A 26,878-nucleotide genomic window follows, 5' to 3' on the forward strand; every position below is an offset into this window, starting at 1 on the left:
GGGTTCATCTGTGTTTGCTGATAAAGGAACAAAAGCTAGAACTCTGTTGATTCTTGAGGATGAACTGATATGATGGAAATGAAGCAAATAACAAATGTAATAAATATATAAATTTTATTTTTCCAAATAGAACTTTTATTTCACAAAATAAACAATGTGGCATCCATTGTGTACAGTACACACACACACACACACACACACACACACACACACACACACACACACACACACACACACACACACACACACACACACGTGAGAAATGTGTGTAAATTTGCTAATAAAACATTATCCTGATATTCCAATAATTTTCTGCTCCAGGGTTTCTCCAGTTCCAAATGATCATTCTCTCCGAAATCAGCATTCCTGCATTTTTGTTTCTCTCCAGAAATGTTTGCCGAGTTTTCAGCACAGATTTAAAACAACAAAAACTGTTGAAAAACAATATGAACTATTCTCATAAAGTGTTGAGTGCCGACAAACCATGTTGTGACTTTTCTAAAGATGGCGTGACACAAACATTACAAACGATCACAATGGGGATAAATGTAAATATTACTTTATGACCCTCGAAGTTCATACGAAAACCCGAGGATCATTTTAAGACACACATGAAAACTTCTGAACTTGAATTACAATCAGCATGTGTCTATTTATGCTTTATTACTGGGACGCTTGGCTGTCACCTTAAATCAGCCAGCGTTTTTACAGCACCAAGACCCTAAAAATATTCATGATTCAAAGAAGGTGCAACACTTTCAGAGCAGTGTGAGGTAGATCCCCTTCCCCTCCCAGCATGCAGCCTGAGACGGGACACGTCAGACTGCTGCTTCTATTTCAGGAGGCTGACAACTATCAGCCCTCCCATGGCCAAAATCATTGTCAGTGTCACCTCCATCAGTTTCTGCTGCTGCCACACTCCCTGCCTTTTCTTTTGCATCTCCTCCATTTGCTGCTTCCTGACTTTCATTTCTCTCTCTCTTTGGAGCTGCTCCCCATAGTGGGCCTTATAAAAAGCGTCAAAGTCATATATAGGTTTCCCCCCTGCCTGGGAGAACCGCCTGGCCCTCTGCTGCTGCTGCTGCTGCTGTGAGGAGCCAGTGGATCTCTGAGCGTGGCCCTTGGAGGACGGTCTCCCTGCACTGTGAACGTCTGACTGTCTCAGGATGCCTCTGTCGTACTTCCTCCTCAGGCTGATGCTTCCCAGGACAGTGTAAGCTTCGCTGACTGCAGTGAACCGCTGCGAGGCCTCGCTGTCCTCTGGGTTCTTGTCGGGGTGATAGATGAAGGACTGCTTGTAGTAGGCCGTCTTGATCTGGGACTGCGTGGCAGTGGGGGACACTTTGAGAATGTCATAGTAGGCTGTCCTGCTCCTGTGCAGCAGAGGAGCGTCTTCTGAGCCCCAGCTGTAGTTCCTCGTTGCTGTAGGTCCTTTGAGGGTCTGGGGGTGCAGACGTCTGAGTCCACAGCCTGACCTGTCCGATGTCAGAATGAAGACAACCGTGCAGAAAGCTCTGGGATGCTGAGGGGACCTGAGGGGGTCAGACTGGGTGGTCCACAGTGTCCTCCTGCTGTCCTGGAAGCGACCAGCACAGGCTGAAGAAAGGTGAAGGGCTGCTGGTAGAGCTTGGAGGCTCTCCCTGCGTCCATAAAACCCAATTAACCGTGTCTCCAGAGAGGCGGCACAAAGCAAACCCGCATTTTCCAGCCGACTTTCACTTTTCCTCACAGTCCAAAGTTTCCTTGCTTTGCGCCTTGTGGCTCTCCTCTCTGACACCGGCTGGTCTTCACGTCGACCCCTCGCAGAGTGCTCTCTAAGCGGACTCTCGGAGGAAGTATCTCTGACAGAGAGACCCCCGGGACCTCCCCGGCTCCTCGCCGGTCGGGTGTGGCCGGTCCTGAGAGCGGACAGCCAGTAAGCTCCGCTCCCGAGCTTTTGACCGACCTCTGCCATTTTACTGACAGCCCGGTAGACAGCCCGGAAATACACAGCAACAACATCCGTTGCGTCACATGAGAACCAACCAATAGGAGGCCGTGTTTACGCGAGGGGGTTCTTAAGATTGACCAATCACTGAGTAGAACACGAGCCCAGCCTCAGCAAACGGATTAAAAATTATTTAACACCGAAAAGAAAAGTCTCTATTTCAAGGAAAATGAAATGTGTACCACTAAAAATGTATAAAATGAATCAAGCAAAAATAAGTGAAAGATAAAACAAATGTTTAAAAAAATCTGGAATTATCAGTAACTATACAGTGTACACAAGTCAGAAAGTTTTTTTTGCTGACACAACTGTGATGATTGAGATTTTGAAGGAAAAAAAACAAAAAAAACCCAAAACATTTCGATGAATCCAACAAGATTTGGTCATTATAAGAGGAGAATGAAAGCTGAACTTTATTTGGTTGAATTTCTTCTTAACGCCCATTAGGGGGCGCTGTGAGCGTCTCTCATTGATACGAATACCCGAAGAAGAAAACCCTCCTTCGTCGCATGAATGACGTAGTTCATCTCACATGTGGATTCTCTGCTGCCATATTCGTCTGCTCTTTAAATCTGCTCTTTAAAGTGATATTAAACTACTTTCTGATATCGGCTCACGCCCAGGGAGATCATGGCCTCCAGCTGTCGACGACCGGAGCACTCGGCACCTCCAGATGTGGTCAGTTGGAGACATTTTATGTGATTTTGGTTCAGACATTCTTGTCCTACTCCTGGGTCGTTTACAAGAAAGTGGGCTTCTTACGAGTTTAGCTATACCAAAAGCTAAAGTGGGGCTTCAGCAGTTTAAATTCGCTGACTTTAAAGGTCAATTTATGTGTAATTGATCCTTTGTTGCTCTTTTCTTTTCAGTTCTACAATGAAGAAGAGGCAAAGAAATACTCCCAGAAGTGAGTGTGGATGATTCACTTTGCATGTCACCTACTTACATACTCGGTGTTATTGAAAGATCTAAAAGCTCTCAATCTTTTAGTTTCATTTACTAGTTTCTGTCATTTTGCAACGGACTGCTATTTTACAACATTGTGTGCCTTTGTTGTTGAAGATGCACGCGCCTGTTTGTCTTAAAGGTCCAAACAGTCACAGGGAGAACTAACTAAATATGTGTTCTGTGGCTTCTGCAGCTCTCGGATGATTGAGATCCAGACTCAGATGTCAGAGAGAGCCGTGGAGCTTTTAAACCTTCCAGAGGGACAGCCGTGTTTCCTGCTCGATGTCGGGTGAGCGAGAGACACATCCACCATGTTTACATGCAGAGACATGAAGCAAGACCGAGGGAATAATCAGTCCGTTTATTCTATACGGAGCTCCTACTGAGTGATCTGGTTTCGTTTTTATAGTAATTGATGACTTCTCGGTTTATTTAGTTGACTGTTTAGGCGACACTCCACTCATTTGTAAAATTATCCTAAGAAAGAGTAGAAAAAAAGCAGAAAAGCTTTATATATTGGGTTTTTTGGGTGGGGGGTTAAGACTGTATTAGTTTCTTCCGTTATATGATTATTAAGTTTTTTTTATTTTTTATTTACATGTTATGCCATTTCCATGTTTGGATTGTACACTCTGGATAATTCAGTGCTGTCAAAGAAATGTTTACACTTTAATCTTTTAGTATGATTGTGCCTGAAAGGATCATTCCAATAAAAATAATCAAACTCAACATTATGGCAGAATAACAAATGCGTATCAATACAGCTAAAACATAAAGAAAATGTAGAACTCAAATCAATATGCATCAAATGTGACAAACCATCAATCAGTAAAACCCATTTGATAAAAGTCAGTTTAAAAGAAGACTTGTAGACTTGTGAGTTGTACAGATGCACAAAAATTATTCAAGTAAATCGGTGCTAAATCAAAAATAATTGTGCTTGATCTTTTCAAAGTCGGCTTTTGTCTGCAGCATTAGCTCATCTGCTGTTTTCGTGTTTCTCATCTCTATATATTGATTATGGTGTAGTTTCAATTGCCGAGCATTGTATTTTAAATAATTCCAGCAGTGTATTTACTATCAGTATTGTAGTTGTATTTTCACTATTGTATTCTATTACGTTTATCTTATCTGTTTATCCATGTTGAAGATGTGCAGTTAACTCCTTTAACATTTATTTAGGTCTAATATAATTTAGGTTTAAAACTCGTCTTAAAACACATTTTTATTCTTTGGCTTTTACCTCAGCGTGAGACTCTGGTCTGGTTTTAGTGCCTTCGTTTTTTTTTGTTGTTTTAACCTTTTATGTTTTGTTTATTGTTTTAACATCTCATTGTTTTTATTGTTTTAATGTTTTTATTTTGCGACTTATATTTTTATTTACAATGTACAGCACTTTGTTTCAGCTGCGGCTGCTTAAAAGCGCTTTATAAATAAAGTTGATTGATTGATTGATAATATGTTTGAGCTTCACATGTAGGTTCCAGTAATGAGGACCACTGTGGTGACCGCCTGTCTTTGGTCTCTCAGGTGTGGATCCGGCCTCAGTGGCGATTACCTGTCAGAGGAAGGGCACCACTGGGTTGGAGTCGACATCAGCACGGCTATGTTGGGTTCGTGTGACCTCCTACATTCAGACATAAGGACATTAGGGAAAAAAAACAACCTCATACTCAATGTGCATGTGTTTGTGACAGATGTTGCTCTGGATAGAGAGGTGGAAGGAGACCTCATCGTGGGCGACATGGGCCACGGCATGCCTTTCCGGCCCGGCACTTTTGATGGTTGCATCAGGTAAAAAAAACAAAAAACACTTAAACTAAAAGTATAGGAAGTAATAAATGCTTTTTATTCAGTTTATGCTTTGTTCCCAACAGTATATCCGCCCTGCAGTGGCTCTGTAATGCTGACAAAAGGACACACAGTCCACCAAAAAGGCTCCACACCTTCTTCACTACCCTGTATTCATCTTTGGTTGGTCTTTTATACTCTTGTTGACGTCTTGCAGAATCTTCTGACAGAGCCGGATTTCCGAAGTCCTTTAACGACTTCTCCTTGTTCTTTCAGTCGCGGGGCGCTCGTGCAGTTTTTCAGCTTTATCCTGAAAATTCAGAACAGGTGAAAAAAAAATGTGGTCCTATTTTTAATGCTTTGAATAAGTGAATCCAACCTGTGATGGTTTGTCCAGATCTCTGCATCACTTTCTCTCCGCTGTCCCCTGTGCAGCTCGAGCTCATCACCACACAGGCCATGAAGGCTGGTTTCAGTGGAGGCATGGTGGTGGATTACCCCAACAGCAGCAAAGCAAAAAAGTCAGTCCTTATTAGAAATATTGCTCAACTGCAGTGTTTGCAACCGATTCCTTTTTAATGGTGTGTGAAATGAGCAGCAGGATGCTCATCACGTAGGACTAATTAAAACAGGGCAACATATTGGTTCCACTGTCTTATTCGCTGCGTGATGAATTAGTACACATGAAGAAGTGTTTGCTTGGCTCATGCGTCTCCTGTTTATCTGCAGGTTCTTCTTGTGTCTGTTTGCCGGAGTATCGGGTGTTCTTCCCAAAGTAAGAAACACAGGAGATAATCTTGTTTTTGGTGTTTCATTTGCATTAGAATCACTCTTGATAATCACGTTTGTATTTTTCCAGGGACTCGGAGCTGAAACATCAGATAGAACTGTTCCAAACCAGGTTCAGTATTCAGGACAAAGGTAAAAATATTTACAGCAGGCAAACTGGATCCACCCCCGAATTCTGTTTAATCAAACTCTCTTCATGTTTCAAGTTTTTTATTTAGGTCAGCAAGATGTTTTGTTCCGATGTGTCGATGTTAGAGAGTCTAAATGGGATGATATATGTTTCATGATCAGTTGACTGTGTGATAAGAATTGGAAAGAAAGAAAAAAATCTCCTTTATTTTTCCTCGTATTTCCTCGATGATTAGCAGATATGTATTAATATATGGAGGGTTAGTATATGAATGACAAATGTGTGAAATATCAACACTCATGTGTTGTTCACGGTTGGTTAAACATGACTGATTCCAGTTTATAATTTTTATATGCTTTTTATTAGAATTATTTATCCTAATTTTTAAAAAATGCTTCAGAACTTTTACTATAGATGTAATGAGTGGGGAAATAGATGACAAAACAATAAACATTTCAATGATACTTGAATAAAGTTAAATGAAGTGGTACTCACCACGTTGAAAAATTGGGTAACATGTTAAAGGGCTTCTTCATTTTAGACACACTTCTATTCGATACATTATTATAGTCAACTCCAGGTCCACAGACTGAAAAGACCTTGAGGGTAGTTATCTGTGCTAAAGGTAGGAGAAGAATATAGCCAGACGGCTTTGAGATGACACAAACAATAAAGTCAATGCTCACTTGATAGAATGAAGGTTTGCATGAAGACCATCTCTGATTGCATAACGCGGTGAACTGGGAAGCAGTTGGGAAACGACAGCAGGAAATATCAACTGGTAGCTTGGAAAAGGAATGGTTTTAGTTATTGGCTTGTTTGCAGCGCAGGTAATTTTAATATTGGATTCTTGGCAACTGATTGGCAGTTTCACAAGTCTGTGTAAGCCAACAAAGTGTTTGGAACGGAAATAATGAGCCGATTTACTGACTGAAGAGAACTGATAATTGCAGCCATAATATGTACTTGTAGATAATCTTTTTTTGTTGGTGTTGTCGTTTCTGAAGCAGCCATTTGAATCTTCTCTTCATTACTTTGTGACAGGATAAAGTGCAGGTCTTGGCATTCATACACACTGGTTCAGTCGTACCTGTCCTGATGAAGCCCAAAGACCAAGAGTAATGTAAAAAAAAGTGGCTGTCGTCCTGCCTGACTGAAAATCCTGTCAGTCGGGTTTTCCTCCCTTTAACATACGAGCGCTTCTTAAAAGAAAAAGCAAAAATCGATATTTTTAAACCCTGTATGTTTGGAACTCTGAACTCTTGTGTGCCACACACAGTTTAAATATTCTACTGAGCTATACTTCCTTGTGAAGGTGTCGCTTCAAAAACATGAAGGGGAAATCTGCGAAGAAGGGACGAGACTGGATTTTAGAGAAAAAGGAGAGAAGGAGGCGACAAGGACGGTATGCACGACTTAATTTATTTTATCATCTTGAACTGAATTGATCAAGCTCTGAATATTGTAATCTACTTAATTTTGGTAGTTTGTTCTTTGATTGGTGGTATATTCTAACACTTGTCAAACCACCCCCTGTGCTCTGTGTTTGTGGTGATTCAGGGAGGTTCGAGCCGACACAAAATACACCGGACGTCAGAGGAGACCTCATTTCTAGCTCTGACTCATGCAGTCGTCGGCCCCGCCCACCAGGCTCACAGGCCCCTCAGGAGCTGCGACAGAGATTGGACTTGGGTCGATTTTCCAATTCCTAAATTCAAATTGGAAGAAAATGTGGATCAGATGTAATGCTTCCATTGCCTTGCATTCAAATTGCGATGGCTTTGCACTTCCATGTACGACTTGAAAGAAAAAGCTGCGAGTGCAGGCCTACGGTAGGACAAACATGGTGAAGGCGTCCAACAGTGTCGCCAAGTCGAAACAACTCCTCGTGATTTGTGAGACGACAGCTTGAGATAATTGTTTGATTTACAAAGGGTTTCTCAATTAAAGTTTAACCAAGTGGTTGTTTTGGGGTGTTTTTTCACCTTGAAGAAATTAAATGAAAAGTTGGTCTTAAGTAGAGACACAAGATAGAACCATCACTGCAGACAACAAATCATTTAACGGAATGAATCTTGTTAGAAAAATTGAGTGTAGTTGTGTTTAGGAACATTTGAAATGTTTCATCAGCCAGACACTTGCTCATTCACACTTTTTTCCTCGACCACAATCGCTGTAAATAAATGGATCTGCAGTCTTTAATTTCCAAACCACAGTTGTTATAGAATATATGAAATATTAATACGAACAAAGATGCAATATGTGCTTTTCTCAAATGCACATGGGGGGGGGGGGGAGTGCTGAGGTGACATAATTAACACAAATATAACTCGGTGCAGGATGTGTGAATACACCTGACATATTATAGGTGTAAATGCACCTTAACGCATCAAACAATGCAGATCATAAGCATACAAATATTAGTATGGAGACATTACTACTGAGGTAGAGAATTTACCAATAAGCATTACCTTGAACACTATAGTGCAACTGACAATATTTTGTAACTTCTGAATGTATTATTTTCCTCCAAACTATTAATTTGAAATACATTTAATAATTAAAGGCAACATTTTGCACCTTTTCTTTCCAAAGTATCTGTACTCTTTGAAGAAGCACAGAGTGATACTTACTAGAACTGATGGGGTATAAATAGTGGAGCCAGTCTTTTATTTATATGGAATATATAGAGATTCTTTTGGTTAGGTTAATGCTGTTCACACTGCATATTGCAAGGCAAGGACAATGTATTTATGAAGTTATATTGCATGCTACCGACACAAGGCAATGATTGAAGAATAAAGAAAGAAAAAATTCAGATAAAGACAATAAAATATATAAAATACAGTTTATTTTAAAGCCTGACCAGGTAACGTGCTCAGGCTTAGGAATTAAAACACTCACTGTCTCAGTCCAACAGGTCTCCACACGGTCCTGATTTAAAAGAAGTGATTGTGTTTAGGAGGTTTGTTGCTGGTTTGAGGAGCACGTAGGAACTAAAAGCTGCTTCTTGTTTATTCTGACCTTGCGGGTCTGGGTGTGTTATATTCCACCAGTGAATCTGGGATGTATTTAGGCCCGAGGCCATTACAAACTTTATCGACTAGAAGTAAGTGGACACTGATGCTTGATGGCTCCAGTGGCAGCTTCCCGAGCAGTGCGCTTGTCAGCAGGGGGCGCTGTCCACCCGGTCACCGTTGAGTCCACCTGGTCGTTATAATCTCCGGAGTCGCTTAATCGATTAATCACAGTGGACAGTTCCACCTCCCAGGAGCACTTACTGTCTCTGTCCAACAGGACCGTCTCCACACTGTTGAGTTAAGATCCGCAGCCCGCAGGGCGAGAAGTGGCGCACTGAGCCGGGAGTTGCGGGTGCGTAATGGGTTAAACTCCGACAGGCCTTGCCTCACCTTTCGTGCGCGTCACCCGGCGGTGTGAAGCGGTCCCAGCATCCAGACTCCAGAAGAGAGGGGAGGGGAGGGTGGAGAGATTGGGGAATCACCGCCTCTCGCAGCCGCCAGACGCGTCTCCCGACTCGGTCTCACTCGCATCGTCCTCCCGGTGTCCGCCCCGCCGCTCCGTCATCTCACATCCAGCGGAAGGCTGCAGGAGCTGGAGGGACTGGAAGTGATCTCCCTGTGAAATAAGGAGCCATGAAGGACCGAATGCAAGAACTTAGACATGTAAGTTAGTGTTTGTGTTGTTTGTTTATTTCTGACCCACCTGCTGCTGCGCTTTTTCTGATCCGAGGCGTCACAGAAATGTGTTTTCACTGATTTGCAGATTGAGCAACAGTTGTGCGTCTCCGGAGTCTGAATGACGCTCAGGTTTTGTGCGCACATTGGGTGCAAGGTTTACCAAGTGTAAAAATGATGATTATTATTATTATTTAGCTTTATAGCAAATAAAAACTACAGTGCCACTCTTCAAAACAATTCCATGCTTATTATAGGATTTCCACGAGACTTTCACTTACTACACTTGATTTAATAGTGTTGAAGAATGGCATGGGTTATTCATCAAATGCAAATCATGTCATATCAGCCCTCTTCAATGTAATCTTTCTTAAATAGATTTTCCACAGACAATGTGTGCGCCCTTTTCTGGAAACATGTCACCACTGAATTAATTACTGTGTGGTCTGATCGATCCGGCCAACTATGGGCGTGTGGCTGGCTGGAGGGGGAAATTGGTCCCAGCTCGCCCATTTCACCTGCTAAATGTCCGCCCTCTTTGTGTCACGGGAGGTCTCCTCCAGCAGACCAGCCGCCCACACCGGGCACGATGGTTTGTCTGTTTGTAACAAGCGTGCTGCCGTTTATTTCAGCTCTGTGCGCGTAAAGGGAGTTCACGCTGACGTGAACTAATCCAATTTCAAAATCCCTTCATCATAAACCCACACTACCCTAATCAGACAATCCCAAATAAAACCTTTTGGGAAGTCACACCTACAGAGATGGTGCTGAATCACAAATACTCAGATTACACTAGTGAAGTGGTATTATGGAGTACTTGTGTCTGTATGTTTTTTTTTTTTTGTGGACTAAATTAGTCCTTTCATATATGTAACTCTCAAGTTTTATATAACGTGTGATAGTTTTGTGCAATTTATTGTTTGCCTCTAAAATGTAGCTACTTAGAACGTTACTTGAGAGACCTCTCCATTCTTTCTAACTTGAAGAATAGGCGCTTTCCCTTCTGTGTCCTTCACAGAAATCTTGCTTTTCAGCTCAACCTCACTTGTGTGTGCGTGTGTGCGTGTGTGTGTGTGTGTGCGCGTGCGCGTGTGCGTGTGTGTGTGTGTGTGTGTGTGTGTGTGTGTGTGTGTGTGTGTGTGTGTGTGTGTGTGTGTGTGTGCGTGTGCGTTAGTAGTAAAGTGTCATTGTCAAACCTGGGCAGTTATTCCAAGGGGAAACAATGTATGGCTCTTCAGTCTTCAGAGGAGATCAAGCTATGAATTGGTCTCATGGGAGGCAACACAGCCTTGTCAAGTTGTGTGTGTGTGTGTGTGTGTGTGTGTGTGTGTGTGTGTGTGTGTGTGTGTGTGTGTGTGTGTGTGTGTGTGTGTGTGTGTGTGTGTGTGTGTGTGTGTGTGTGTGTGTGTGTGTGTCGGGGATACTCGTACTCAGTGAGAGACCTCCAGCAATATTCAAGAGATCCGTGTGGGGTTGACAGAAATGATTTTGCCAACTGCTGATGCTATTTGCTTTGTTTCTTTCTCTTTTTTTTTAAATCATTTTTGATCATATCATTTGGGTATGAGAAATGGCAGCTGGAAAGACTCCAGTCAGACCTATTTCAGGAAAATTCGGACCAAATGAAATTGAATCAAATTGCAAGTCACTGTTATTTCCCATCAGAACGAGATTAATATTGTTTTCTGTTTACAGCCTCAAGTTAATGCAGCTTCTCCTGTAGATGTCTCTATGGGTCTGGCCATGCACATTAAAACAGCATATTGGAAAATAGCCATGTGGTTATATAACAACTTTGGACTTGTGTGTAACAGACAGCGCTGCAATACATTTCATATTCTCAATTTCAGGTGCTTTTATTTTATTTTCTGTGCACCGATATGCACTGGAAGTGAGTTTTCAGGAGACAGCAGCACATCCATAGTGCCACAGTGTTCTTCGTTCCTGCATCAGCTGGTGGCTTTCGTCACATATCTTGTTGAGTGACTGAATACCACTTTGCATGTGCATGAGTTGCAAGCAAAAACAAACAAGGACCTTCAGTTAAATCTAAAGCGCTTGACAAGCAGCGTCCCTGCAGCAAATCGTCCAGCATACCTGCCACTAACAGATGCATAAATTGAAAGAGTGGAATACTCTCGTAAGTACAACTATTCCCCAATGCAATCCAGTTCAAGACCTTGTGTAGAGTTTACATGTTCTCCCTGTGGTTAAACAGATTTTCTCCAGCTTCCTCCTGAAGTCATGTAGTGTAGTTTAAGGGGTGATCTGACATCACCCTGTGAATTTGTATAATAGATAACCCGTTGCCTCTCTATAATCTGATCATCTGAACTTCACCTTGATGGATTTACAGCGTCCTCTGCCACCAGGAGGCAGAATACAGGAATGCATGTTAATGTATTTCAAGTGTAGCTTTGCCGGGTTCTTCCTGTATTTAAGTGGAGCATTTGTTTAACTGTTAATTTTGTTGAGTTTGGTCTTTTTTTTCCTCTTTATTGTGTGACAATACTCCACCTGCATGTAGATACAGGTGGAGTATTCTCTTTAACAGCTGAGCCTGGAGGAAATTAAAGGTTTACTGTGCATAAATCACTACATTTGGGAGCATCCCCAGGAGAAAAAAAGCGATGTTGTTCGCTCTTTCAATCACCGTCATATGCTGAGCTCACCAATAAGCACAGACATTGGGTGTATCCATTGTCAGCTTGGATCGGCTCCAGTGCAGAGGACCATAACTCGGCTAAAGCAGCTGATGGACATTTAGCCACTGCCTGATCATTATCGCTAATGTTTGCCCATAGAATCAGTTTACCACAAAAAGATGTTAGGAAACAGCTATAGAAGCACTTACTTTTACAAGGGAACTCTTGTTTGTGTGCAGCAGATTTTATACCTTGCGTGTGTGTGTTCTTGTGGTGCCGTGAAGTCACATTGCAAGTTTACTAACCCATGTGCTAGTGTGTCATTTTGGCAGGAAATTGTGTTTAGCTCATATGTGTGTGAGTGTGCATGTTCTGCTCCAACATTGCCCATATGCACATAAAGCTCCTTTATGAGCTTGACACCTGCCTACGACTCAGCTTTCCCTATAGCTCATTCGCTGGCTCCTTAAAAACTGCCTCGCTCAACAACCGAGATGTTCACGCGGCCTCTCCCCTCCCATCATCTTATCCAATCAATCTCAGTTGGCCCGGCAGTGATTTGGTGACAGATGGCACAGATATTATGCATTTGTCAGCCTTCTTCAAGCTCTGAAACCTGCCTGAGGGGAAAGATACTAATGGCTTTATTACACGTTTTACACACCGCAGGGACCGTTATCAATCAAATTGGATTGTTTATCATTTTTTATTCAGACTATTTATTTAGGGCTAGGTTTATGAGCTTTGCACCCGCAAACGTTGGTTTTGCCTTCATATCTCCTCTTTTTTTTTTCTTAAGGTTTGATCATTTCGCTTTTATTTTCTCTCTCTCTGGCTCATTGATTGACCATATCTGCCTCTTCTCCCATCTCGGCCTCTTTAATAATAACCCTCTCATTTCAGCCATCCTCTTTGTAATGGTGAGTGATTTTCACCATCATTGCTCTTTGGTCTTGTGCGATCAGTGATTTATCAGATGGCTTCTTGTCATTTTATTTCAATTTTTTCCCCCACACTCTTTTATCCCTCCTGTCTGCTCTGTGCAGCCTTGTTAGTCAGAGTTGGTGTTGGTTCAGGCAGCTGTGTGTGTGTGTGTGTGTGTGTGTGTGTGTGTGTGTGTGTGTGTGTGTGTGTGTGTGTGTGTGTGTGTGTGTGTGTGTGTGTGTGTGTGTGTGTGTGTGTGTGTGTGTGTGTGTGTGTGTGTCGGGGATACTCACAGTCACTGCCTGCTTAGTGTTAGAGTGACACATTAACTAATAGCATGGATGTGGAGCACCAACTCAGAGCCTGCCTGTGTCTCTGAGTTGGTGTCTCTCTTTATTCTCATGATCCCTCCTCTTTTTCTCTTTCTTGAATCCACCATGTCTTTGCATTTTCTTGCTTTCAGTCCTTCAATCAATCAATCAATCAACTTTATTTATATAGCACTTTTTATACAATGAAGTAATACAAAGTGTTTTAACAAGATTTAAAAACAGTGCAAAGATAAAATAGATAATTAAAAAGCAAATGAACACACACCCACACATGCAGACACACATATATGAAGACATGGCAGGGCACTGAGGTTCTTGACCTGATATTATCGGTTGACACTTTTCCATCAACAGTAACAGTTAAAGGTGTACAGGAGGATGTTCTTTTTCCGGGTGGATCATCAAGACTATTGGTCCTCCCAATTGTCAATCATTCTGGTGATATATTACGTAAGGCCGTCGTACGTGCTCGTCCCAAGGTTCAGGTGTATATGGTGAGCTACGCCTTCAGCTTTTAAAAATGTTTGCTTGTCGTAAATAGACTTTCACTTACCGGTGGCGAGTCTGACATAGTGGGAAAAGTGCAAATCTTCTTGTAAAGTGAGCTTGTGTGAGCGATGCCGACTTGTGACTTGTAAACACGTTTTACTCGCACACGTTTTAGTAGGCGTTCCGTCTCGGGAGCAGGTAGAGCGTTGCGCATGTGCATTTTTTCAAAAGGTGGAGAGGGCGGTTCTTTTCTAAAATTCGGGAAAATCCTCCTGTACGCCTTTAAAAAAAAAAAAAACAAAGAGCCACTTTACTTGATGTTGTGTTGAACATTGATCCAAGAGGGTCAAAGGTTTTATTTGTCCTCCAAAAGTTCAATCCTCCGTAAACTGCAGGATGTGTGTTGGACGAAGTGGCGTCACTCTCTCTCTCAGAAATTAGTCTTATCCAGAAACTCTGTGGTAGGTGGGAATGAAATGTGGTGAAATACATTGTCATTGTACGGTATTATCAGAAAGGCACGTGCCACAACATGAACACATTCTTCATTAAAACGTAGATGCTGCATAATTGCATTAATGAGCCATAAAATGAGTGTGACCAAGACGGCATTTCACCAGGGACTTGTCTGTCTTCACAAATGAGGTGCAATCATATCCAATATCTGCTGGCTGTGAGAAAGTATTTCTGAAGTATGCGAATGGAGAGGTGTTGAAGCTTCGCCTATTGAAGATTGATTCTTACCAGTGAGATTTCCTGCAAACCACTAGGCCATGATATTAGTGTCATTCTCAATAAAGCTGCATTACTCACTGCATTGTTGGTGTTGAATCTGTGGCAAAGATTCGTGGCTTTTCCTCATGTTTCTCGGTGGACGTGCAGCTCTTTTCAAGTGAAATGTCGGGCACACTGATGACGCAAAACACGAGACAAATCTCTCGTCAGAAACGCCTCATCTGTAGGCTTGGCTTCAGGTCATCTCTGTTACCACTGCCTCAATTGAATTTTTAATGTGCCGACCTCCTTGTTCACATCATCGTATAATTGATGGCAGGAGAACGGTCCTTCAGCAGTGCAGATAACACTTTTAATTGCAGATACTTGCTGCAGATTAAGGTTGTGAATTGACAATGTCCTCATTAGGCACAAAGCAACACTGACCATGTCTGCTAGTTGATATGCACAATGATAATATGATCATAATGAACTTGAAGTACATTTAAATGATAATTTCTCCTCAGTGAATAACTCAATACAATAGTTGCCATCACTGCAAAATACATGAAGGCTTTTCCCCCCCACTCTGATGCTACAATTGGGAATATGGCACCACTTCCATTCAATATTGAAGATTGGGTGTGGTTTTAGAATTAATGTCTATTTTCTCAGTGGTTATGAAAATATGTTGCTTTAGCTGGAAACAATGTCAACAATTACATCGGGAATTTTAAGTACAGCCGAAAAACATTTTGATATGTTATTACCTTTTCAGCTCAGATAGCAGCTTTGCTACCAAACAGCGGCTTCATTTTGCACATAGAGACATGCTTCATTGTTGGTGAATGAAGGAAGTGAAGTTTCTGTTGTTCCGGCAAAGATGATTCAATATTATGTGCTTTTATTTGCTGCTGTCACAGTCAAGGTGCAGTGGAATTTCTGTGAGTGTGGGGTGGAATGATTACAATAAATAACCCACTTTACATGGAGTTGTGGAATGGAAGTGTTCCCCTGTGGCCTTTATAGATCTGTTACAACCACCCACACTCTCCTGACAGACAGGTGTGATATTTATTATAAACCACTTTCTGAAGCAACTGACTGTGCAGTGTTATTAAAAGGAACCTGCTCCTAAATATCTTTACCGTGTCAGTGATTGCAGTTGTTTCATTGCTGGAAAAAATTATATAATGAATCACTCAGTGGACTCAAAGTCAGCTGCAACGTTTATAAGTGAGAAGTTGTGAACATGGTGGGGCAGTCGTTTGCTCTCTCGTCTCACAGTGACAATATGTTTGTGTACAGGCTTGTGGGCCTTTCTGTGTAGATCTTGCAAGTTCTCTATAATCTTAGGCTGGATAAAGTCATATAAAAGATAGAGGCTGGATTTTCCCTGATTATTTCCATCAAAAAACTTCAATACCAGCTTCAATTCATGGTCATGTTTTAAATGTTCTTCTACTTTCCCGTCCACCTTAAACAGCTGTCCAATCACTCTTTAACGCACTCTCATTTGTTTCCTGTATATCCTGCCTGTCTTGACAATCCTCTCGCTCTGTCTGACATGTCCTCCCATATCTCCAATCTAATTTCACTCTTGATGCATTAGTGTTGCCATAATCCTTCATGGTCAGTGAGAGACAGTGTCTCGCTATATTAATCCACGGTAAAAAGAATATGAAACGGGGCCGTGTGACGTCTGTGACAGTACGTCTTTCTTTACCTGCCTGTGATGTGTCGTGGACTTCTCTTGAAGTTTTGTGACATTTTCTCATCCAGTTCTGCAGCACTAAACTCTCCCAGGCAACCCGCTGCTCCCTGCGTGCACGTTCTGGCAGTTTGTGTGTGATCATCCTGACAAGCATGTAATTTTTATAACCCACCCTGTCAACAAATTATGAGCTAACAAGCCAAAACAGGAGTCAGCATCCACCTATTTGGTCTAAAAGGTCACTCATCTCTTTCATGTCCAGGCGGCAAATAGAGATATCTCTGTAAAAATGACAGCTCTGCGCATTTAAATGGATTCTGGGTTGAAATGGATTATTGATTTGTACAATGTCACACTAGCATTGCATTATAGGTCATTATTTAACCTTTTATGGAGTGGCAGTTAGAACGATTGTGTTTAAATGCGCTTGAATGGCAAGGCTTTGATGAAAACGCTATGAAAGGTCAGTAAAACACGAAGCATTGGTGGGAGAGGGAGAGCAATCGCTGATAGAGAGAACAAAGGAGGATGGAATAGATTCCATTCAATTATAAAACAACACAGCGGAGTGACGCATTACAATATTTAGATAAAGAGTTGTGTGCAGGTTAATAAAGAAATGCAACATGAAAGCACGGCGAGGGAGAGTGAGACAAAGGTAACCGAGTCCATGTTGTGTGGGCCTGCTGCTGTAATGATTCTGTTGTGAAGCTGAAGTCTGGAGGAAGGAGTGCGAGAGAGGGAGGCGAGAGGATGACGGACAGGGAGAGTGAGAAAGAAAAAGGAAGATGATTAAAGGGGGAGGACATTGAAGAGGATTGTTAGGGGAAGGAAATTGTTGCACATGCACTCAATTTTAACTCGGCGCTGCTACAGTGGAAGCAGCAGCTTCATCTCCTCCACCACCCACATTATTCTCCACCGTGCATGCTCTGAACTCTGCACGCTGCAGGCACGTATGAAAAGACCTTCTCGTTAACCTCGGCCAGATCAATTTTATTTATTTATTTATTTTTTTACTGTAATGCAAAACATCTGTGTTTTATAACTTGTACATTTTGGATTATCAAAACCAAACTCAAGAAATGTCTATAAATATCACAGGAATATAAAAACACAAAGATTACCAAGTGCAGCAGATAATAAAGAGCTGAAAGGCCTCATGTGGCCCTAAAAAGGAATACTAATTATATGTCCTTTCTTAGCGAAGACTCAAGATCTCTTAGATAGAGAATCAGTCTGAAGAGGCACCTGCAGCAATTAAAAATGTTCTTGAAATGTGTTTTAAAATTGTTTTGAAGACATTGGTTAAATATATACGAGTCATTTCTAGTTTAATGGCTCTGTGGGGTTGTTTGCATGGCTCCCCCTATAAATATAAAATGCCAGTTGAATTTTAGGCCAGGACATTTCTATATAGTTGCATGTTTTCCCTGTGCATGCATGGGTGTACTCTTGATGTCCCAGTTTTCTGTTATAAAATGTGTGTGTTATGTTAAAAGCCCAATGTGCGGCCTATGTTGTGCCTCTAATGCAGGGCAGCTGTTGTTGTGTTTGTATCACAAGTTGTTTTCTTATACATAAAGTGGTGGTTTCATCGGCCCTCTGGCAACCACATGTTTTCCACAATGGCATGAGATCACCTTGAATGGCTGCTGTCGTTATTGGTGCGAGAGCGTACGCGTGGTTGTGTGAGTGAATGGGTGAATGTGATCATGTAGATGCCCTAGGTCTGCTGATGTATTAAAATATGTTATATAAGTTAAAGCCCATTTACCTATTACACAAACGCCCAAGGGGACACCAGTGGAAATGAGAGGAGAAATCTTAATTATTTTCTTATGCTATCATGGCTCAATATCATCGTTTCAGCTTTTTATCCACCTGGTTCTGGTTGAGTTGATGAGAAATGTGTTAGAATAAAAATCAGTGGGTCTGTGGCTTTATTGAACTCAGATCTCTTGGCAACACAGAATAACAACTGTTCTGCATCTTGTCTGTTCACACAATTAGATGGCTTGTGGCTCCAATACTTTCTACATAACAGTGACGGTGCAACATTACACATGTCTATTTAGATTAAAGGAAAACATTGAGCTGTATTTCCATTTGCTCGTCACCAGCCTGAAGGCATGGGTCAAATAGAGAAATTAACCAATTTGATTTTTTTTTCTTCCAGCTGCAGCTCCATCTGCTGAAATATACAGTTAAGATCAAACCATAATGATCTTAACTGACTGGCTTGATTGTTCTCAATTCTGCTGTTGAACATAGACAAACAATAATGTGAATGAGCTTTGTGGCTGTCTGGTGTTCTTATTGTCCACTCTGTCAGTTCTTCTGTCCTCTTGTCACCCACACTGCTCTCTGGTTGTGTAATTATCCTGTCTTGATAGCTCTGCACTGTGTTCTCCGTCTCTATCAGCCACACATTTGTGAGGATAGTCACTCTGTCAGCAACCCAGAAAGGGGAAGTGAGGCATGTTGGACGATTTCTGCTTTGTTGTGTCATTGATGATCTGTCACTCTTGTCATCTGTCTCTGAAAATAGATACATGCTGGAAAACTGAATATACAAGTTGTTTTGCTTTTCAAACTAAATGTATTTAAAGTCGCATCGCTGACCTTTGCACTGATTATGTTGGCAGCCAGTAAATGTTTTTTACCAAACTCAAGTCTCTGTGCATCACCTTAAAGCCGAAGTTTAAAAAAAGAAGAACGATAATTTTGCTGGCGGTGGTTCCTGCATGTGTATAGACTGTAGATCTTGTAGTGTGTAGGTGGTGGATGTCCTCAGGGCCTGAGCATGGGAACAAGTGGAATCATGGCCATGGCTATTTTTACAAGTGGGGTTGTGTGTGCCGTTGAATATGTATTTCCACAAAGACCAGTTTGAGTGTGAACCTCAGACGGAGGAGATTTTGAAGAATGAAGACAATTTGAACAGAGCTCAATCATTTGTTATAGTTGTTAGATTCACTTTGATGCACAGTTGGAATTACTGTGATTTTATTGTGGTTTTATCTTTCAATCCATTTTTAAAAGATAAACTTTTGCACTTTGGGACTTGTTCACCAAATGTAAAGTGCCTTACAAATAAAATGTATTATTATTATTATTATTATTATTATTATTATTATTATTATTATTATTATTATTATTATTATTATTATTATTATTATTATTATTATTATTATTATTATTATTATTATTATTATTACTACTACTACCACCCTTGTACTGCTTTTACTGCTCCTTCATGGAGTTCGTCAATCCAGACTATTACTGAAGCAAGCCAATTTAACCTAAGTCTTTAGATGTAGCACTGAGTCTGTAGTTTGACATCAGCTTCATCTTTTTCTTGGCAGCTTGTGTGATAAAAGTTTTATTCAATTCAGATTATATTGATCTAATACCATTTATACAATAGCTACACCCAATGGCACTTGTATATCAATCTGAAATTATTCAGAGTGACTTGAGACAACCTAAACAAAAAGCTTGAGCAAATAGGAAAGTTTTAAGTTTGATCTTAAAAGTAGAAATGATGTTAGCATATGTGAACCTGGGAGCTGCTGGTCACACCACAGAGAACTTGACAGCACTACTTCTTATTATACTTTTAAAAACTCTTGGAACCGCCAATAAGTAGCACTGTGGGCTAATATGATTTGATCAGCTCTTCAAGATATGAAGGAGACGACAGTTCTTAAGTGCTTTGTATGTTGACAGAAGATTGTTTCAGGAAGCGATGTGTCATAAATTCTGGGAAAGATGAGACCTGTCCCAAAAAGATTCAATAAAATAGAATGTAACAAATATTACCCAAACCCGCGATGAACTTACATCACTCATCACTTTCTCATCCATTTATCTTAATGACTTTAGTGTTATGGTTACTCAACCACATAGTTTTGTGCTTAATAAGGAAACTTTTTCTTCTTTCAGAAAGAGGAATTGTGAGATTTCTGGCACAATGAAGAAAACAATAACAACTTTGTAGCAGAACATAAAAAAAAACCCATTCTTCTCAAAGCCCTTTTTACATTGAGACAGTCCCTCTCATTATTCGAGTACGTTTTTTTTTTGTGTTTTTTTTTGTCATTTACATACAAACCACCTGAGGCAGCGTAATGCTGTCAGGTGTCAGGCTCTTTTCAATGTGAGCCAGATTTCAAAATAATGAAATGATAGAGGTGTGATGTGTAAATTATTAGGGAGTGTTTCGTCATGCTGTGTGGGATCACTTGTTTATGCAGACACAGTTTCATTTGATTCAACTCCAGTTATTACCTCTGAGGTGCCTCAGTGGCGTTCATACAGACAGGAGGGTGATCCTGGTGTTGTCACACTTGCCACACTGAATGGCATCCTGTGGATAGTGGCACCAAATACATTACATTTTTTATGAAAAACAGTTTCCTTTATGGAAAAAAAGGTGATGATTGTATACATTATGCACATTACGACTCAATGTCAGATCGTTTGATTGCTTGTAATTACAGAAACGGCTTATTAAGGTGTCACATGTAATTGCTGTGTCTCTCATTTGCTTTACAAAAAAACACAACTTTCTGGTAGCTGTTTTCAAGAAGTGCCATTTTCAGAGGCTCACTGATGTGTAAACAAATGTAATGAGAATTTGCCATTTTTACTTCAGAAATGTCACGTTCGCAGGGCCAAAATCAGATAACCATGACAGATAATACATGAGATGCATATGAGAGAGATCGGTGGATTAATTACAATTTATCATAATTTCATAGAGCAAGTCATATTTTTGCTTTGTACATGGATACTTTGATAGCTTTTGAAAATAATACGATTTTTGTATGTGCAGTCTGACAATCACACATTGTAATGTCTGCATAAGAATACTGTACTTAATGTATTTTAATCACATAGTCAGTTATGCCGATTTGATATTAAACCAAAATGAAATGCAGAAGACAGTAAAACAAGAGTAGAAATTAGAAAATAAAATTGGAAAAACAGAGTTTATGCAATCTATATCGATAACATATCTACCATGTTCACTAGGGCGACACACAAATATAGATTTTTACAAATATAGATTATATATTTATGAATGAAATGCATTTCATGCTTCATTTCTTTTTCTTGAACTCTAAGTGGATTTACTTATTGCAGCATGGCCTTTGCCAATGCAGCCCCAAAAAAGTGTACAATTCAGTTTTTATTAATTATATTGTTGTATTCATCCACTGTATGAAGCATAAAGAAATAATCAAATGATCATGTGTACGTGTGTGCCCACATCCAGTCATGTAAAAGAGTTAACCAACATCCATAATGAATTCTTCCTGGTTCTATTGTGATAATAAATCTCGTTATGCTCTCACTATTCCTCTGTGCGGCTGACACAGATTTTGATGAGTCATTTCTAATGAGACTGCAGGAAGCTGCTTGAATTGGCTGTAATACAAAGATGCAGGAAGCAGGTCTGCTTTAATATGGGAGCACAAAAGGACAATAAAGCACTGCCCACATGGATTTCCATCTCCACTTGAACTGTCTCTCACTGCGCTTCTCAAGCTCATTCTCACTTAAAACCTTCAAGAGTCTGAGTGCGCGCAGACTTGCAAGCGTACTGTCGTCCCTCCCTCACCATTTAAGCTCACTGCTCACACACACACACACACTTGGTTTCTCTGTGGCTCCTTACTGCACATAGTATTATGCTTTCACAGCTTTCAGTGAATTGTTGTGTTGCCCTGTCTGTCATCCTATTTCCACCTTGCTTGTATTTTTACTTAGCATGTCCATGTCTGTTATGTCTCTCGCTCTTGGTCGTACGTTTGCCCGTCTCTTTGTGCGCAGTGGACAGCATACATGTGCAGACACTTTTGTGTTTGTGGAGAGACTTCCTCCTGCTGGCCTGCTGCTTAAAACAACTCTCTGATCTAATAAACAGCATAATCAGGCCACTACACTGCTGGCCCACAGCTGGGGTGTTTCACCCGAGTACAGGCCCCAGAGACACGGGTGCAGGCATGGCTCCGGGCTGATTTATGCCACCTTTTATAGACCTCATTCTTTCTGTTTGCCATGTTGTTATTCAGCGCTTGAGAGGGTGTGTGCAGGCGTGCACGCCTACCTCAGAGCATCTGCTGTGTGGGGATCTTCAAGTCTGGAGGCTGAGTCAAGAGTGCAGCGCTACAGGCCTCTGCCAGCCTCTTTGTAGCTCCGCAGGAGCTTCAGATCTGACTGGGAGGTGTAGGTTTGGGTTGCACTAATCAGTTTTCACCCTTCCTGACCACTCAAAAACTAAAGCCAGACAAAGCCCTCCTCCCTCTGCAGGAGGTATTGTTTCTCTGTGAGGAGGCTGAACTCTCTCCTGGTGCTCTCAGAGCCTATTCTGATTCCCTCCTCTTCCTCCTCCTCTTCCTCCTCCTGCTGCTGCTACTGCCTCCCTTTTTGCTGCTTCTGAATTCCCCAGATGCGCATCCATGCCACGCCAACACAAACGTTTTATTTGTTGCTAACAGAGTTTTATTTCACCACGCTGGTGGTTTTGAAATAAAAGCTAACAAATTGGGACTCTTGAGAATTATTGTTTTGAACTGAATAATTTTACATAAACTGTTTATACAGACAACACTAAACAATACAGTTTTGTTTTGTTTTTGGGGGGGATTAAATTTAGCTTGAGTGGGTTTTGCTTGATCACAATAGCTCAGCATTCTTCTCATGTTTATTTGTGCCAATTCCCTCAGCATCTCTTTCTGAAGTCTGTCCTATTGGGTATTTTTCTCAGGACCTGGTTCCTCTTCCTCTGTTCCTCTCTCCATTTCCTCTGTCATCTCCCCCCATCCCCTCTTCTTTTTGTCTGCACATTACATGTTGAAACCATCCACTGTGAAACCGACAGGACAATTGCTGCAGTCGCTCCAAACCCTCCAGATTCCAGTTAGGGGTTAGGAGGGCTGGAGCCTCTGACCCAGATGATACAGCCAAGACAGGACTGTAACGACGAGACAGACAACCTCATTCAAAGCCACCTATCACCTCAAGAAGAATGCTGTTGGATTGTAGGAGAAGCATGTTCCAGAGCCTGGGTGCACCTACAGGGAACGCCCGGTCACCCCAATGTTTGTATTTTGACCTTGGTACTTTGAACAGCCGCTGACTGGGTGACCTCGGAGCTCTTTTATGGTCCTGTAAAGTTAAAAGCTTGGAAAAAATAAGGTGGAGCAAGTCCTCGATTAAGAGCTCTAAAAACAAGCATTAAAAGTTTTAAAAAGTATTCTGGACTGGGCTGGAAGCCAGGGGAGAGTGTAGGACCGGAGTGATGTGCTCATGTCTGGGGCTGTTTGTTAAAAGACTCACTGCTGATATTTGCATGAGTGGCAGGCAGCTGATGGAAGACTGGGAGATGCTACGATAGACTGTATTGCAGTAATCCGGTCTTGAACTGATAAAAACATGAGTGGCTTTTCAAGGTTGGCACAATTATTTCCAAAGTCTCATAAGAAACTGCACATATACAGTTCCTGTTTCTCAGGGGGCCAACAGCCAACAGCCTTGAGAGGAACCAGTTCTGAACAATTTTCACAACCTGTGGTCAGAAAGTCTTTGATCCAGGACCATATGAAGGATGATGTATTAAAGGCTACGCTGTAGTCGAGACAATCAACATTTTGATGTTGGTTCCTGAAAGTGGTGGTTCAGGGTTGTGTGGAGAGCAGCTGAAACATCATCCGTGGTGTGGGTCAAAGTTCTGGAGCAGAAAGGTTTCCGGGTGCTAAAGGAAAAGCTCTTCACAGCATTTCATGACCACATATTTGTGTGTATTTTATTGATCGCTCTTGGGGAAATGCTTTCTCTGCATGTAACCCATCTTACTTCTGGGAACGGTGGGCTGACACGGTGTAGTGCCTGGGAGCTGCAGGAGGTCAAAGGCCGAGCTCAAAGAATTTGTTGACCATTGACTTCTTTGGCTTCAGGACGTTGTGTATATCAGACAAAACTGACACTATTTGGAGAAGCCATCGATTATCAGCCCACTGATCCCTGTAATACATGTGTTGATATTACTTGCTGGCCCAATAGACTATTAACATCTTTTCATGTGTTCCCTGTTGCCTGGGATTTTTGGGATAGAAATCAAAGGTCATTACATACATTACAAGATGAAAAAAAAACTCACAGCGCCGTCACCATGTTGACAAGCAAATTAATCGCATAAGCCACTAATGGAGAACTGCATCAGTTGACAGTGGCGAGATAAATGAGAAGCAGCCACATGAGATTCCTACTAATCCACTCTAATGGCTGATATGTGATTAGAAAACAGCATGTATTTCAGAATATTCGTTGGAATGATGATGAGTTGTATGTTAAATTTGAGTCTTTAGGAGTAAAAAGGACCAACATTCTTTTTAGTGTTTTATACTTGAAGTTAGTATTATGGACATGTCATTAGGCCCCCATCAATACAGGTACAGCTTAAAAAATCAGGTGAACATAGGAACACTTGTTCCTTTTTGTCTTTGTAATTTCTGCAAATTGTTTACTTGTGCGTGTGTGTGTGTGAGAGAAAGTGGAGACGGTGTTCATGTAATTAGTGAGCATATGTTTGTATGGCATTACTGAGATGAACACCATTTTTGAACAGAAACTTTTTTGGGATGTTTGTTTGCCAGTTGTCAAATACATTATAACACGTATAAAACAAAACATTAATTTTCTAATATTTGCAAAAATTTACAGAAAACTAGAAATTTTCTTTGTGATAATTTGGAGTGTGAAAATGTTTTGGGTTTTTTTTTCCGGCAGATTGTTTTTTGTCTTCTCATTTGAAACATGCACTTTATTCAAATTTGTAAACATTAAACAAACCAGACGTTAGATGTTGGAGATCTTTGAAAATGCTGCCAGTAAAATTTGTTTCCTCTGGGCAGAAGTTTAGCAGCTGGTTCATCCCATTTCAGTTCAATTAACCTGTTTGTGTTTGGTGTGTGTTTATATTCAACATATTAAAGTGGCATTAAAAAGAACAGACTGTAAATATATGTGAATGTATATGTGCAAAAGTCAAGGATTTTTCTGATAATTTAATAAGAACTAATACTAATCACTCGACTTGTGGCTCTAATTTGTTGGTAAGAGCTTCTTATTTCTAATCACCTGATAGGTGGAGGGGGGTGGGGGTGTATACGCCTCTATTTAACCTTGGCTCAATGCAGTTCAGTCCTAACCCACATTAACATTGGTAGAAAGGAAAATCATGTGGGGTTTTTTTTTTTTTACTCTGTGCATATTATTTTACGTGCAATCTGTTACAAATTATATTGATTATGTGTGTGTGTGTGTGTGTGTGTGTGTGTGTGTACAGGGGACGACAGAGGAAGAGGACGAAGTGGCTGTGGGGATGGAGAAAGGCTTCATGGATGAATTCTTCGAGCAGGTTTGCTTCTCTTCTTCCTCCTCAGTGTTTCCTCCTCTCACCAATTAGCAGGTTCATGGTAGGTTAATAACTCACCGAAATTAAAGTGCAGGTCATTTGCTCCACTTCACTGTTCAGAGGAACTCTTTCTCATCTCATATCAAATCTAATTGTGTTGGTTTTTAGGAGCGCTGTAATCAATGTCATGCTCGTTGTCTCATCTGAGGAGCAAATACATAATATATTGCTGTTATTACTAGTGTTGACATGATCATATTGCATTTTCTTTTTTCTTTTATTGATGCAACATAATGACACGAGTGCTTCATTCATCCAGCTCCGAAGAACAACATCCATACAATCACTTTTTTCTCCCTAGTCTTTTCTCTCATGCATGACTGATGCTGCATGCATCAAGCCAGTGTGTGACTGCATCTATGCACGGTTTTTGGAGTGTATTTTCCAGTACATGCTGAGCACATGTGTTGGGAATGCAAACTGAACATCATCCTGGCTTTCTGAGGGAGGGGCCCTTTTTATCGCAGCAGCAATTGGCATTTATTCCTCAGAGACACAGAGACCTGCTGTGCGTCATCAGTCATATGGAACCAGCCAGTCCTCACTCCCTAACATCTTTTACTGCAAGGAAAGGGGGCTCTGTAATGTCTTTTTAATGGACCTCATGCTGCAGTTGTTTTCTTTTATTGTTTGTTGTTCAATGTAAAAGTAGGGTAGCTCAGTGTATGTGGCAGAACAACTCAGAAGATGTTACGTTCACTATATATGATCTATATTCGTAAAGACTCATGTCTACACTTTCACTGATGCTTCATGAGCCACATCATTTTGAAAAGCGCCTGCATTTGCTGACCAGGGACTGTGTGGGCTTGATCTTTGAAGTTTTAGCTCACTGGTGCTAATGCTACAACAAAGGTGGGTCATGTGTGGTTTATTGCCATTCAGCAGCATTTGCAAGTTGTGAAAGGGGCCTGACAATCAGCACTTTGATGAATGAGTTTTCAAAGCCGAGTGAGACAACAAACCAATCACCAAAGAGGTGAAAGCTTCTGTCACTGTGCTGCAGGTGTACCAGTCAAACGCTCGTGTAGATTTAATTTATCAAAGGCAACTACGCCTCTGTGAAAAAGGATATGCCAAATTTTAACCCTCCTAATAGGACTGTTTCTGATGATTATTGAAAGACAGTATGAAGAGGAGTGGATATTTAATTTCAGCTTGTCTATAAGTGGTTTCATGCAGTATTTTCAAAGTATGATGGCCAGAGTTTTCCCTCATCCTAATCTTCTCGTT

The 26,878-nt window shown here is 41.1% G+C and overlaps 3 protein-coding genes across 3 annotated transcripts in view; 2 read left to right on the forward strand and 1 right to left on the reverse strand.

Moving 5' to 3' along the window:
* Positions 1–226: 226 nt before the first annotated feature.
* dnajc30b (DnaJ (Hsp40) homolog, subfamily C, member 30b) lies at positions 227–1,954 on the reverse strand (the record flags this gene model as incomplete). Its single annotated transcript, XM_080506142.1, has 1 exon — positions 227–1,954. The coding sequence occupies one exon, from the start codon at positions 1,952–1,954 to the stop codon at positions 833–835; it is 1,122 nt and encodes a 373-aa protein (XP_080362268.1). The 3' UTR covers positions 227–832.
* A 560-nt stretch (positions 1,955–2,514) lies between these two features.
* Positions 2,515–7,609, forward strand: bud23 (BUD23 rRNA methyltransferase and ribosome maturation factor). The gene is made up of 12 exons (XM_080502834.1): positions 2,515–2,665; positions 2,857–2,894; positions 3,129–3,224; positions 4,466–4,548; positions 4,633–4,729; positions 4,813–4,909; positions 5,003–5,053; positions 5,162–5,247; positions 5,456–5,501; positions 5,586–5,647; positions 6,961–7,050; positions 7,206–7,609. Exons 1-12 carry the CDS (start codon positions 2,618–2,620, stop codon positions 7,258–7,260), a joined length of 849 nt encoding a protein of 282 aa, XP_080358960.1. The 5' UTR covers positions 2,515–2,617; the 3' UTR covers positions 7,261–7,609.
* A 1,616-nt stretch (positions 7,610–9,225) lies between these two features.
* The window catches only part of stx1a (syntaxin 1A (brain)), a 71,404-nt gene continuing 53,751 nt past the window's right edge, over positions 9,226–26,878 (forward strand). The window contains exons 1-2 of the mRNA XM_080512027.1: positions 9,226–9,328; positions 25,517–25,588. Of these exons, the coding sequence (XP_080368153.1) occupies positions 9,299–9,328; positions 25,517–25,588 (102 nt within the window). The 5' untranslated portion in view covers positions 9,226–9,298. The remainder of the gene's footprint in view (positions 9,329–25,516; positions 25,589–26,878) is intronic.

Source organism: Blennius ocellaris (genome assembly GCF_963422515.1).
Source record: "Blennius ocellaris genome assembly, chromosome: 2".
Classification (NCBI taxonomy): domain Eukaryota; kingdom Metazoa; phylum Chordata; class Actinopteri; order Blenniiformes; family Blenniidae; genus Blennius; species Blennius ocellaris.